The following is a 15,000-nucleotide window of genomic DNA, read 5'->3' as shown; positions in this document are numbered from 1 at the left end:
ATCACTTCTAGGATGACCTCCCCTGTATCTGTCTGTCCCTTCGGTTCTGTCCCCAGGCACTATTACTTGTGTTTTTCATGTCCAGACTCTAGTTTTGTATTGTTCCATGTTTTATTGTATTATTAAATTCATCCTCAGTACTTGCTTCTCGACTCCCAGCGTCTGTGTTACAGGGTGGAGGGAGAAAGAGGGAAGAGAGAAGACCATTCCCTCGGGGGCTAACTCTACAGTCAATGAACCCATACATTTAAACTAACTAACTAACTAAACTTAAACCCTTGAATGAGTAGGCGTTCTAAAACTTTTGACCAGTAGTGTAACATGATTCTAACAGTTGTTGTTCCAGCTCATACCAGCCAATCAACCATTCAAGAGGATATGAACCCAATGAACCATTCAAGAGGATATGAACACAATCAACTGAAGTGTTACAAAATCAGTAAAGCAGATTACAGTTATGCACATCTCTCTCTCTCTCTCTCTCTCTCTCTCTCTCTCTCTCTCTCTCTCTCTCTCTCTCTCTCTCTCTCTCTCTCTCTCTCTCTCTCTCTCTCTCTCTCTCTCTCTCTCTCTCTCTCTCTCTATATATATATATATATATATATATATATATATATATATATATATATATATATATATATATATAAAATTACTTAAAAATCATACAATGTGATTTTCTGGATTTTAGATTTTTTAGATTCCGTCTCTCACAGTTGAAGTTAACCTATGATAACAATTACAGACCTCTACGTGCTTTGTAAGTAGGAAAACCTGCAAAATCAGCAGTGTATCAATATATATACGTATATATATATATATATATGCTCCTGTTTTAATGGCCGCCACTACGTGGGTTGTTATGAGGTCTGTTTAACACTGCAGACATGGGGTCAGGGGGTCACGCTATGAGTGTCATGTACCCTATCCATACATTAATGTAGGTCATCTGATCCATCCCCACTAGATTGTTCATTTTCCAGTAAAGACTGCATAGCTTTTCCATTGACACAACATACATAGCCAATGTATCATGCTGACTGGTCTAGCAACACGCATCTGTGTATTTCCGGTCAGCCCTGCAACACTGCCAGGATATGAGTGAATGTGTATGTGCACATCACCAACAGTCTTACGTTCTTGGAAGGTGGTGAAGAGTATCCTGAAGTGGCTCCTTCTGCTGCCCTGGTCGGCCCACATCCTGATCACCCCCGTGGTGGACACCAGCATCACGTCGTTGGCCACCGTAGAGCAGAACTTGTTCTTCAGGTCCTCCACGGACGCACTGCCGTCGTACACCGCCACGAAGTTACGCTTACACTCGTTACTGTTCTGCATCTCATAGTCCAGGAAACGCAGGTAGATCTGGGGGTGGAGGGAGAGAGAGAGGGTGGAGGGAGAGGGAAAAGAGAGAGAGAGAGAGAGAGAGAGAGAGAGAGAGAGAGAGAGAGAGAGAGAGAGAGAGAGAGAGAGAGAGAGAGAGAGAGAGAGAGAGAGAGAGAGGGTGGAGGGAGAGGGAAAAGAGAGAGAGAGAGAGAGAGAGAGAGAGAGAGAGAGAGAGAGAGAGAGAGAGACAGAGGGTGGAGGGAAAGAGGAGAGGTGTCAAGAGAGAGAGAGAGAGAGAGAGAGAGAGAGAGAGAGAGAGAGGTGGAGAGAGAGGGTGGAGGGAGGGTGGAGGGGAGGGAAGAGAGAGGGGTGGAGGGAGAGAGAAGGGGTGGATGGAGAGGGAAGAGAGAGGGGGTGGAGAGTGAGGGTGGAGGGAGAGAAAAGAGAGAGGGGGTGGAGAGCGAGGGTGGAGGGAGAGAGAAGGGGTGGATGGAGAGGGAAGAGAGAGGGGTGGAGAGTGAGGGTGGAGGGAGAGAGAAGAGAGAGGGGGTGGAGAGTGAGGGTGGAGGGAGAGGATGGGTGGAGGGAGAGAAGGGGTGGAGGGAGAGGGAAGAGAGAGGGGGTGGAGGGAGAGAAGGGGTGGAGGGAGAGGGAAGAGTGAGGGGGTGGAGAGTGAGGGTGGAGGGAGAGAGAATGGGTGGAGGGAGAGGGAAGAGAGAGGGGGTGGAGAGTGAGGGTGGAGGGAGAGAGAAGGGGTGGATGGAGAGGGAAGAGAGAGGGGGGTGGAGAGTGAGGGTGGAGGGAGAGAGAAGGGGTGGAGGGAGAGAGAGAGACTATTTGCACATCATTACAACACTAATATGATACTCGAAATGTCTTTACAATCACAAAAATGTCTAAATAATAATGTCTACAGTTCATTTGATTCTTTATTTCCCTTTTGTTTATTATCTATTTCACTTGCTTTTTTCCCATGCTAATAAATCCCTTCAATTGAATTGAAATTGAATTGAGAGAGAGAAGGGGTGGAGGGCGAGTGAGAGAGGAGAGGTGGAGAGAGAAAGTGTGGAGGGAGAGAGAAAACAAATGGAAGGAAAAGAGAAAGAGCGCGAGAGAGAGAAAGAGAGAGAGAAAGATTATTATATATATTATCTACCTCACTTGCTTTGGCAATGTTAACACATGTTTCCCATGCCAATAAAGCCCCTTGAATTGAATTGAAAGAGAGACAGAGATAGGAGGGGTTGAGGGAGAAAGAAGGAAGAGAGAGAGAGATAGGAGGGGTTGAGGGTTGAGAGAGAAAGAGGGAAGAGAGAGAGAGATAGGAGGGGTTGAGGGAGAAATAAGGAAGAGAGAGAGAGAGAGATAGGAGGGGTTGAGGGAGAAAGAGGGAAGAGAGAGAGAGATAGGAGGGGTTGAGGGAGAAAGAAGGAAGAGAGAGAGAGAGAAGCAAAGTTGATGGGAATTGACAAGGAGACAAAGCATAAAGATAGAATCTAAGAGTAAGGAGGATGAGGGATAGAGATGTGAAAAGATATTGAGAAGGAGAAATGGGTAGAGGGAAAACAGTGGGCAGGGAAAAATGGAAGAGAGAGATACATTTTGAGTCATTCCTTCTTCCTGTATTCCTTTCAGTCGTCACATCCTCAGCAGGAAGGACAACGCCTTGCAATGACAGCAGTGTCCAATCAGATCACGATAAACGTCTTCAAACAGACTGAGAGGAGCTCTTAGGTTTGCACTCTGCATTCATGTCTGTGGGTCTGCTAGATCAAACGTGTGTCTTTACTCGACAAAACTTACAGTCATCACACACAGCACTACTGAGAGACCGGAGAAGTTGTAGATGAATCATTCAACGGTTCACTCGCTAGGTTTCATACAGTAAGACACATCCAAGTCTTCTTGTCTCCCTTAGAAGGACTGACCACTGATATTTGAGCCTCATCACAGAACTAGCACTACGCTCACTTCTTACCTTCACACATCACAGAACTAGCACTACGCTCACTTCTTACCTTCACACATCACAGAACTAGCACTACGCTCACTTCTTACCTTCACACATCACAGAACTAGCACTACGCTCACTTCTTACCTTCACACATCACAGAACTAGCACTACGCTCACTTCTTACCTTCACACATCACAGAACTAGCACTACGCTCACTTCTTACCTTCACACATCACAGAACTAGCACTACGCTCACTTCTTACCTTCACACATCACAGAACTAGCACTACTTACCTTCACACATCACAGAACTAGCACTACGCTCACTTCTTACCTTCACACATCACAGAACTAGCACTACGCTCACTTCTTACCTTCACACATCACAGAACTAGCACTACGCTCACTTCTTACCTTCACACATCACAGAACTAGCACTACGCTCACTTCTTACCCTCACACATCACAGAACTAGCACTACGCTCACTTCTTACCTTCACACATCACAGCCAGACTGTTTGAAATATTAAACAATCAAAGTTTATTGGTCGTGGACACAGATTTGCAGAATCTCCGAAACTGCCGCCCTCCTGGGCTTTTCACGCAGGACAATGTCTAGGCTGTGGCCGTAATGCCCCCTAAAAAAGGGTGTGGCCATTGTGCCCTTGGGCTGAATATAATAATTCCCTTCCACCCGGCTGTCAATCTCTGTGCTGCGAAAGCAGCTCTCACTCATATTACTTTCTCAGATATCTAAATTCTTATTAGCCAATGACCGTCATGTGATCGGGTTCTTCTCACAGGCATGGCAGCTCCGAAGTAGGCTACAACAGAAGACAGAAACATCGGGGATGTGACGGCACGAGTCCTTATCGAATCCCCAGGCGCTTATTGAAGATGTTGGACGAACTGTCCATATTTACTGTTCTTTAACCTACAAGGTGAGTCGGCCTAACAAACAGCAAAAGCACTAGTTTATGTCAATCTACTATCACACATAGTACAAACCTTGATTTCATCTGTTGGTCAGTCCTTCTGTATGATTAATTAAATGTATGATTAATCCAAACATACTCTGGGACAGTGGTTGGACATACTCTGGGACAGTGGTTGGACATACTCTGGGACAGTGGTTGGACATACTCTGGGACAGTGGTTGGACATACTCTGGGACAGTGGTTGGACATACTCTGGGACAGTGGTTGGACATACTCTGGGACAGTGGTTGGACATACTCTGGGACAGTGGTTGGACATACTCTGGGACAGTGGTTGGACATACTCTGGGACAGTGGTTGGACATACTATGGGACAGTGGTTGGACATACTCTGGGACAGTGGTTGGACATACTATGGGACAGTGGTTGGACATACTCTGGGACAGTGGTTGGACATACTCTGGGACAGTGGTTGGACAACAGACACGGGCCTTTCTCATGTTGCAGGGTGCAACAGACACGTTCCTTCCTCTCCTATCTGAAGTAACAGTACATCATGTATGCCAACAGACACTGATCTTCTAGCCTTTAGATATGAATAATGATCCTATGTTATATTTGTCAAAACATGACTGGTGTTTAGCCTATATATACACATTACATATACAAAATGAGTGGATTTGGCTATTTCAGCCACACCCGTTGCTGACAGGTGTATAAAATTGAGCACACAGCCGTGCAATCTCCATACACAAACATTGGCAGTAGAATGTCATTACTGAAGTGCTCAGTGACTTTCAACGTGGCACCGTCATAGGATGCCACCTTTCCAACATGTTAGTTAGTCAACTTTCTGTCCTGTTAGAGCTGCCCCCAGTCAACTGTATGTGCTGTTATGGCCACACAAGCTCACAGAATGGGATTGGTGAGTGCTGAAGAGCATATCGCGTAAGTTCCAAGTTCCAAACTGCCTCTGGAAGCAACGTCAGCACAAAAAATGTTCGTCAGGAGCTTCATGAAATGGGTTTCCATGGACGAGCAGCTACACACAAGCCTAAGATCACCATGCACAATGCTAAGCGTTGGCTGGAGTGGTGTCAAGCTCGCTGCCATTTGACTCTGGAACAGTGGAAACGAATTCTCTGGAATGATGAATTACTCTTCCCCATCTGGCAGTCCGATGGACAAATGTGGGTTTGGCAGATGCCATGAGAATGCTAGCTGCCCCAATTGATAGTGCCAACTGTAAAGTTTGGTGGTGGAGGGTTAATGGTCTGTAGCTGTTTTTCACGGTTCAGGCCCTTAGTTCCAGTGAAGAGAAATCTTAACGCTAGAGTATACAGTGACATTCTAGACGACACTGTGCTACCAACTTCGTGGCAACAGTTTGGAGAAGGCCATTTCCCGTTTCAGCATGACAATGCCCCCAAGCACAAAGCAAGGTCGACACAGAAATGGTTTGTCGAGATCAGTGTGTCGAGATCAGAACTTGCCTGGACTGCATAGAGCCCTGAACTCAACCCCATTGAACACCTCTGGAATGAATTGGAATGCCGACTGCAAGCCAGGCCTAACCGCCAAACATCAGTGCTTGACCTCACTAATGCTCTTGTCGCTGAAGTCCCCGCAGCAATGTTCGAACATCTAGTGGAAAGCCTTCCCAGGAGAGTGGAGGCTGTTATAGCAGAAAACTGGGGACTAACTCTATATTAATGCCCAAGATTTTGTAATGAAATGTTCAACCAGCAGGTGTCCACATACTTTTGGTCATGTAGTATATGTAACTAAAAGTCTAATTAAAGTTTGGTTACATTTTAAGGCGCCTCCCTCATATCCGCATCGTCTGAACATGACAGGCTGTAGCCAATAGCTATCACCTACACTGTGACATGACAGGCTGTAGCCAATAGCTATCACCTACACTGTGACATGACAGGCTGTAGCCAATAGCTATCACCTACACTGTGACATGGCAGGCTGACGAGAATTGCTACCACCTACAATGTGACATAACAGGCTATAGCCTATAGCTATCACCTACACTGTGACATGGCAGGCTGTAGAGAATAGCTACCACCTACAATGTGACATAACAGGCTATAGCCAATAGCTATCAACTACACGTTGACATGTAGGCTAATTATTTATGTACATTTACAGTTGAAGTCAGAAGTTTACATACACTTAGGTTGGAGTCATTAAAATTAGTTTTTCAACCACTCCACAAATGTCCTGTTAAAAAACTATAGTTTTGGCAAGTCGGTTAGGACATCTACTTTGTGCATGACACAAGTCATTTTTCCCACAATTATTTACAGACAGATTATTTAACCTATTATTCAATGTATCACAATTCTAGTGGGTCAGAAGTTTACAGAAGTTGACTGTGCCTTTAAACAGCTTGGAAAATTCCAGAAAATTATGTCTTGGCTTTAGGAATTTCTGATAGGCTAATTTACATAATTCGAGTCAATTGGAGATGTACTTGTGGATGTATTTCAAGGCCTACCTTCAAACTCAGTGCCTCTTGATATCATGGGAAAATCAAAATAAATCAGCCAAGACCTCAGGAAAAAAATTGTAGACCTCCACAAATCTGGTTTATCCTTGGGAGCAATTTACAAAAGCCTGAAGGTACCACGTTCATCTATACAAACAATAGTACGCAAGTATAAACACCATGGGACCACGCAGCCGTCATACCACTCAGGAAGGAGACACGTTCTGTCTCCTAGAGATGAAACTACTTTGGTGCGAAAAGTGCAAATCAATCCCAGAACAACAGCAAAGGAACTTGCAAAGATGCTGGAGGAAACAGGTTCAAAAGTATCTATATCCACAGTAAAACAAGTTTTATATCGACATAACCTGAAAGGCCGCTCAGCAAGGAAGAAGCCACTGCTCCAAAACGGCCATAAAAAAAACAGACTACAGTTTGCAACTGCACATGGGGACAAAGATCGTACTTTTTGGAGAAATTCCCTCTGGTCTGATGAAACAAAATATAACTGTTTGGCCATAATGACCATCGTTATGTTAGGAGGAAAAACGGGGAGGCTTGCAAGCCAAAGAACACCATCCCAACCGTGAAGCACGGGGGTGGCAGCATCATTGTGTGTGGGTGCTTTGCTGCAGGAGGGACTGGTGCACTTCATAAAATAGATGGCTTCATGAGGTAGGAAAATGATGTGGATATATTGAAGCAACATCTCAAGACATCAGTTAGGAAGTTAAAGCTTGGTCGCAAATGGGTCTTCCAAATGTACAATGACCTCACGAATACTTCTAAAGTTGTAGCAAAATTGCTTAAGGACAACAAAGTCAAGGTATTGGTGGCCATCACAAAGCCCTGATCTCAATACCATAGAACATTTGTGGGCAGAACTGAAAAAGCGTGTGCGAGCAAGTTAAACAATTTAAAGGCAATGCTACCAAATACTAATTGAGTGTATGTAAACTTCTGACCCACTTGGAATGTGATGAAAGAAAGAAAAGCTGAAATAAATCATTCTCTCTACTATTATTCTGACATTTCACATTCTTAAAATAAAGTGGTGATTCTAACTGACCTAAAACAGATAATTTTTACTAAGATTAAATGCCAGAAATTGAAAAACCCCCGGAAAAACTGAGTTTAAATGTATTTGGCTAAGGTATATGTAAACCTCCGACTTCAACTGTACATAGACTTTTGTTTTTCTTAACAGAATAGCTACTGTTTTTCAGTTTTCAAATCAATTGGCTATGTTGGTGCAGATGGCCTTGGTTCCCTGGCAGATTGGGCACCTTTTGAAGGCCATATGGCCTTGACCCTAATATCACGAAATTTGAACTTGAAGCTTTTGACCCTCTCCACTGCGACCTGTCCACGTGGATGGGGGTGTGCTCTCTCTGCTGTCTCCTGTAGTCCATTATCAGCGCATTTGTTTTTTGTTGACTAAGGGAGAGGTTATTTTCCTGGCATCACTCCGCCAGGGCCCTCATCTTCTCCCTGTAGTCTGTCTCATCGTTGGTGGTAATCAGGCCACTGTCGTCAGCAAACTTGATGATTGAGTTGGAGATGTGCATGGCCACACAGTCATGGGTGAATAGGGAGTACAGGAGGGGGCTGAGCACACACCCCTGTGGGGCCCCTGTGTTGAGGATCAGCGTAGTGGGGGTGTTGTTGCCTAACTTCACAACTTGGGGTCGGAACCATCAGGAAGTCCAGGATCCAGTTGCACAGGGAGGGACTCAGACCCAGGGCCCTGAGCTTAGTGATGAGCTTGGAGGGTATTATGGTGTTGAAGGCTGAGCTGTAGTCAATGAACAGCATTCTGACATAGGTATTCCTCTTGTCCAGATGGGATAGGGCAGTGTGCAGAGCGATGGCGAGTGCGTCGTCTGTGGATCTGTTGGGGGGATTATAAAAACTGCAGTGTATCTAGGGTGTCAGATAAGGTAGAGGTGAATTGATCCTTAACAAACCTCTCAAAAACCTTTAAGGTGACAGAAGTGAGTGCAACAGGGCGAGAGTAATTTAGTTCAGTTATAAGTGGGGACAACAGACCGGGATATGGAGAGATTGAATATGTCTGTAAACACTCCAGCCAGCTGGCCTGCAAATGCTCTGAGGACGCGGCTTGGGATGCATTCTGGGCCAGCGGCCTTTGCCAGGGTTTACATGCTGTAGGTCACGTCGGCCACAGAGAATGAGAGCACACAGTCCTCGTGAGTGTCGGGGGCCCACGTCGGCCACAGAGGATGAGAGCACACAGTCCTCGTGAGTGTCGGGGGCCCACGTCGGTGGTTCGATGTTGTTTTCCTGGAAGCAGAAAGTGTTTAACTCGTCCAAGTTTGAGGCGTCAGTGTCTGTCTTTCCCTTTATGATCCGTGATTGGCTGGAGACCCTGACACATACAGTGCGTCGCATGTCTGAGTGGTTGAATTGCGACGCCAGAGACGAAAAATGTCTCCACTCCACGTCGTTTTGCTTCTCTGATTGTTCCCAGTCACCTCACCATGGTTAAATGCGGTGGTTGGCGCTTTCAGTTTTGCGTGAATGCTGCCATATGTCATTGATTTTGGTTTGGATAAGTTCTAATCGTCAGACTGTGAACATCCTCTATGCACTTCCTGATGATCCTGATGAACTCACAGAGTCAGACTGTGAACATCCTCTATGCACTTCCTGATGATCCTGATGAACTCACAGAGTCAGACTGTGAACATCCTCTATGCACTTCCTGATGATCCTGATGAACTCACAGAGTCAGACTGTGAACATCCTCTATGCACTTCCTGATGATCCTGATGAACTCACAGAGTCAGTGTATATCGTCAATACTATTCTCAGAGGGGACATTTCACAATCCGCGAGATCAAAACACTTTTGAAGCCGATTGGTCAGACCAACGGTGAACAGTCCTTACCATGGGTGCTCACTGTTTAAGTTTCTGCTTATAGGTGGGGAAGAGCAGAATGGAGGCGTGACCTGATTTACTGAAGAGAGGGCAGGGGGAGGGCCTTACCATTATAAAGAGGATTCTTTCTTATTAAACGATCACAGGGATAAGAGTTTTTCCATAAAATATGACCTAACAAGGAAAAAACTCCAGGCACTAGTTATGGCCTATCACTAAGGCCCTTGAGTTTATCCAGACTGTATGACCTGACCACCAGCACTAGCTATGGCCTATCACTAAGGCCCCTGAGTTTATCCAGACTGTATGACCTAACCACCAGCACTAGTTATGGCCTATCACTAAGGCCCCTGAGTTTATCCAGACTGTATGACCTAACCACAAGCACAAGTTATGGCCTATCACTAAGGCCCCTGAGTTTATCCAGACTGTATGACCTAACCACAGGCACTAGTTATGGCCTATCACTAAGGCCCCTGAGTTTATCCAGACTGTATGACCTAACCACCAGCACTAGTTATGGCCTATCACTAAGTCCCAGAGATATTCCTGGTTAGGGCCATAATTATAACCACAAGTCACACTTCCACATAACAGCCTTACCAATCTGAGTTAATCTGAATCCCTACCCATAAATATTAACCACATACTGTATTTCAAAATGACAGCGTTTCACTGTGAGGCTAACAGTTCCTGACACCTCCAGCATCGGAGCCTGCCATTCGTTCATCAGTCTGCTGTTCACTGTGAGGCTAACACTTCCTGACACCTCCAGCATCGGAGCCTGCCATTCGTTCATCAGTCTGCTGTTCACTGTGAGGCTAACACTTCCTGACACCTCCAGCATCGGAGCCTGCCATTCGTTCATCAGTCTGCTGTTCACTGTGAGGCTAACACTTCCTGACACCTCCAGCATCGGAGCCTGCGATTGGTTCATCAGTCTGCTGTTCACTATGAGGCTAACAGTTCCTGACACCTCCAGCATCGGAGCCTGCCATTCGTTCATCAGTCTGCTGTTCACTGTGAGGCTAACACTTCCTGACACCTCCAGCATCGGAGCCTGCGATTGGTTCATCAGTCTGCTGTTCACTGTGAGGCTAACAGTTCCTGACACCTCCAGCATCGGAGCCTGCCATTCGTTCATCAGTCTGCTGTTCACTGTGAGGCTAACACTTCCTGACACCTCCAGCATCGGAGCCTGCCATTGGTTCATCAGTCTGCTGTTCACTGTGAGGCTAACACTTCCTGACACCTCCAGCATCGGAGCCTGCCATTGGTTCATCAGTCTGCTGTTCACTGTGAGGCTAACACTTCCTGACACCTCCAGCATAGGAGCCTGCCATTCGTTCATCAGTCTGCTGTTCTGGCCTGCTGCGCAAAACTCCTAGCATAATTACAGTTAATGAGCTGCCGGCTCGGGTCTTGAGGAAATGTAGCGCTTTAACTGTTTAAGAAGAACGGCACAGATGTAGAGAACTAATGGAGCCAGCAGTGTCAGCTCGGCTTTAACCAACAGCTCCACCTCAACTAACCAACAGACAAGTGGGTGTAAAAATCGTCTGTCTGTCTGTCTGTCTGTCTGTCTGTCTGTCTGTCTGTCTGTCTGTCTGTCTGTCTGTCTGTCTGTCTGTCTGTCTGTCTGTCTGTCTGTCTGTCTGTCTGTCTGTCTGTCTGTCTGCCTGCCTGCCTGCCTGCCTGCCTGCCTGCCTGCCTGCCTGCCTGCCTGCCTGCCTGCCTGCCTGCCTGTCTGTCTGTCTGTCTGTCTGTCTGTCTGTCTGTCTGTCTGTCTGTCTGTCTGTCTGTCTGTCTGTCTGTCTGTCTAACACTTTGGGTCCTTCACATATTCAACAGTAATTGCGGTCCACTGAGAATCCTATTGTGCATCTCTCCAGGTTTAAAACAGTCATATGGGGACCTAAATGACCTGGGCGCTTAGCTGGCATTCTAGAACAGGACAGAGCTACGACAACTCCAATCAGCACTGCTGAGATATGGAGACTTAACACATAACCTTTATAGGAATGGCCTAGCATCTGGGTAGCAAGGAATAGGACTCATGAATATGCCTGGTGTTTTCGTCAACAATGAGATATTTTGTGTTTATTGATGGATGTGCCCCGCCCAATATCTGTATTTATCTTTATCCCACTCTCCCTTTCCTTCTTTCCTTTCCTTCTTTCTCTTCCTCAATCAAATACAGATGAATTCAGACCTCAGTTTTTTTAAAGCTATTTTTCGCATCTCCCCATCCAAACCCAGCTCTCCTAACTAATAAATATTATGAAGCATTAGTCACTGGATTACTTCCTAAGCCTAATGAAGGCCATGGATCAGGTAGAAACAGTCACAGCGCAATGTCATGTGGAAATCGGCTTGCTTGTACAACACAGTCTGTGGGAACCATCGATTCCAAAGCGCCCAATAATGACACAGCATCCATCACTGACTAGAGGAAGAGGAAAGCGCCCAATAAGGACACAGCATCCATCACTGACTAGAGGAAGAGGAAAACACCCAATAAGGACACAGCATCCATCACTGACTAGAGGAAGAGGAAAGCGCCCAATAAGGACACAGCATCCATCACTGACTAGAGGAAGAGGAAAGCGCCCAATAAGGACACAGCATCCATCACTGACCAGAGGAAGAGGAAAGCGCCCAATAAGGACACAGCATCCATCACTGACTAGAGGAAGAGGAAGATGAAAGCGCCCAATAAGGACACAGCATCCATCACTGACTAGAGGAAGAGGAAGATGAAAGCGCCCAATAAGGACACAGCATCCATCACTGACTAGAGGAAGAGGAAGATGAAAGCACCCAATAAGGACACAGCATCCATCACTGACCAGAGGAAGAGGAAAGCGCCCAATAAGGACACAGCATCCATCACTGACCAGAGGAAGATGAAGAGGAAAGGATGCAGCATCCATCACTGACTAGAGGAAGAGGAAAGCGCCCAATAAGGACACAGCATCCATCACTGACCAGAGGAAGATGAAGAGGAAAGGACACAGCATCCATCACTGACTAGAGGAAGAGGAAGAGGAAAAAAGGACACAGCCCAATAAGGACACAGCATCCATCACTGACCAGAGGAAGAGGAAAACGCCCAATAAGGACACAGCATCCATCACTGACTAGAGGAAGAGGAAGAGGAAAGCACCCAATAAGGACACAGCATCCATCACTGACTAGAGGAAGAGGAAGAGGAAAGCACCCAATAAGGACACAGCATCCATCACTGACTAGAGGAAGAGCAAAATGCCCAATAAGGACACAGCATCCATCACTGACTAGAGGAAGAGGAAGAGGAAAGCACCCAATAAGGACACAGCATCCATCACTGACTAGAGGAAGAGGAAAGCGCCCAATAAGGACACAGCATCCATCACTGACTAGAGGAAGAGGAAGAGGAAAGCACCCAATAAGGACACAGCATCCATCACTGACTAGAGGAAGAGGAAAGCGCCCAATAAGGACACAGCATCCATCACTGACTAGAGGAAGAGGAAGAGGAAAGCACCCAATAAGGACACAGCATCCATCACTGACCAGAGGAAGAGGAAAGCACCCAATAAGGACACAGCATCCATCACTGACTAGAGGAAGAGGAAGAGGAAAGCACCCAATAAGGACACAGCATCCATCACTGACTAGAGGAAGAGGAAAGCGCCCAATAAGGACACAGCATCCATCAAATCAAATCAAATCAAATCAAATTTATTTATATAGCCCTTCGTCCATCAGCTGATATCTCAAAGTGCTGAAGAAAGAGCCTAAAACCCCAAACAGCAAACAATGCATCACGGTGGCTAGAGGAAAACTCCCTAGAAAGGCCAAAACCTAGGAAGAAACCTAGAGAGGAAGCATCCAGTCCTCTTCTGGCCAGAGGAAGAGATTATAACAGAAAATGACCAAGATGTTCAAATGTTCATAAATGACCAGCATGGAAGAGGAATAAGGCAGAACAGTTGAAACTGGAGCAGCAGCACAGTCAGGTGGACTGGGGACAGAGGAGCCATCATGTCAGGTAGTCCTGGGGCACGGTCCATCAGGTCCTCCGAGAGAGAGAAAGAAAGAGAGAAAAAGAGCATATGTGGGGTGGCCAGTCCTCTTCTGGCTGTGCCGGGTGGAATTATAACAGAACGTGGCCAAGATGTTCAAATGTTCATAAATGACCAGCATGGTTGAATAATAGTAAGGCAGAACAGTTGAAACTGGAGCAGGAGCATCCAGGTGGACTGGGGACAGCAAGGAGTCCTCATGTCAGGTAGTCCTGGGACAAGGGCCCAGGCCAGTTGAAACTGGAGCACAGCATGGCCAGGTGGACTGGGGACAGCAAGGAAGTCATCATGTCAGGTAGTCCTGGGGCATGGTTCTAGGGCTCAGGTCCTCCTGAGAGAGAGAAGAAGGAGAGAAGGAGAGAATTAAGGACACAGATTTCCAGGACACTGAATAGGACAGGAGAAGTACTCCAGATAAACAAACTGACCCTAGCCCCCGACACATAAACTACTGCAGCATAAATACTGGAGGCTGAGACAGGAGGGGTCAGGAGAACTGTGGCCCCATCCGAGGACAGCCCCCATCAGGGCCAAACAGGAAGGATATAACCCCACCCACTTTGCCAAAGCACAGCCCCCACACCACTAGAGGGAAATCTTCAACCACCACATCCTGAGACAAGGCCAGTATAGCCCACAAAGATCTCCGACAGGTACAAGGAAGGGGGGAAACCCAGACAGGCCGACCACAACAGTGAATCAATCACAGGTGACGACCCCCCCAGGGACGGCAAGAGAGCCCCAGCAAGCCAGTGACTCAGCCCCGTAACAGGGTTAGAGGCAGAGAATCCCAGTGGAAAAGGGAACCGGCCAGGCAGAGACAGCAAGCGGTTCGTTGCTCCAGAGCCTTTCCGTTCACCTTCCCACTCCTGGGCCAGACTACACTCAAATGACCCACTGAAGAGATGAGTCTTCAGTAAAGACTTAAAGGTTGAGACCAGTTTCCATCTCTGACATGGGAGGAAGACCATTCCATAAAAATGGAGCTCTATAGGAGAAAGCCATCCTCCAGCTGTTTGCTTAGAAATTCTAGGGACAATTAGGAGGCCTGCGTCTTGTGACCGTAGCGTACGTATAGGTATGTACGGCAGGACCAAATCAGAGAGGTAGGTAGGAGCAAGCCCATGTAATGCTTTGTAGGTTAGCAGTAAAACCTTGAAATCAGCCCTTGCTTTGACAGGAAGCCAGTCCATCAGGCTAGCACTGGAGTAATATGATCAAATTTTTTGGTTCTAGTCAGGATTCTAGCATCCATCATTTAGCACTAACTGAAGTTTATTTAGTGCTTTATCCGGGTAAGGAAAATAGAGCATTGC

The 15,000-nt window shown here is 46.5% G+C and overlaps 1 protein-coding gene across 1 annotated transcript in view; it reads right to left on the bottom strand.

Moving 5' to 3' along the window:
• LOC124039100 (neuropilin and tolloid-like protein 1) overlaps positions 1-15,000 on the bottom strand; it is a 204,948-nt gene that overhangs the window by 64,615 nt on the left and 125,333 nt on the right. The window contains exon 7 of the mRNA XM_046354982.1: positions 1,134-1,362. Coding sequence (XP_046210938.1) covers positions 1,134-1,362 — 229 coding nt within the window. The remainder of the gene's footprint in view (positions 1-1,133; positions 1,363-15,000) is intronic.

The sequence above is a fragment of the Oncorhynchus gorbuscha genome, linkage group LG07 (genome assembly GCF_021184085.1).
Source record: "Oncorhynchus gorbuscha isolate QuinsamMale2020 ecotype Even-year linkage group LG07, OgorEven_v1.0, whole genome shotgun sequence".
Taxonomy (NCBI): Eukaryota; Metazoa; Chordata; class Actinopteri; order Salmoniformes; family Salmonidae; genus Oncorhynchus; species Oncorhynchus gorbuscha.
The sequence above is the reverse complement of the archived record's forward strand: the minus strand, read 5'-3'. Positions and strand labels throughout refer to the sequence as shown.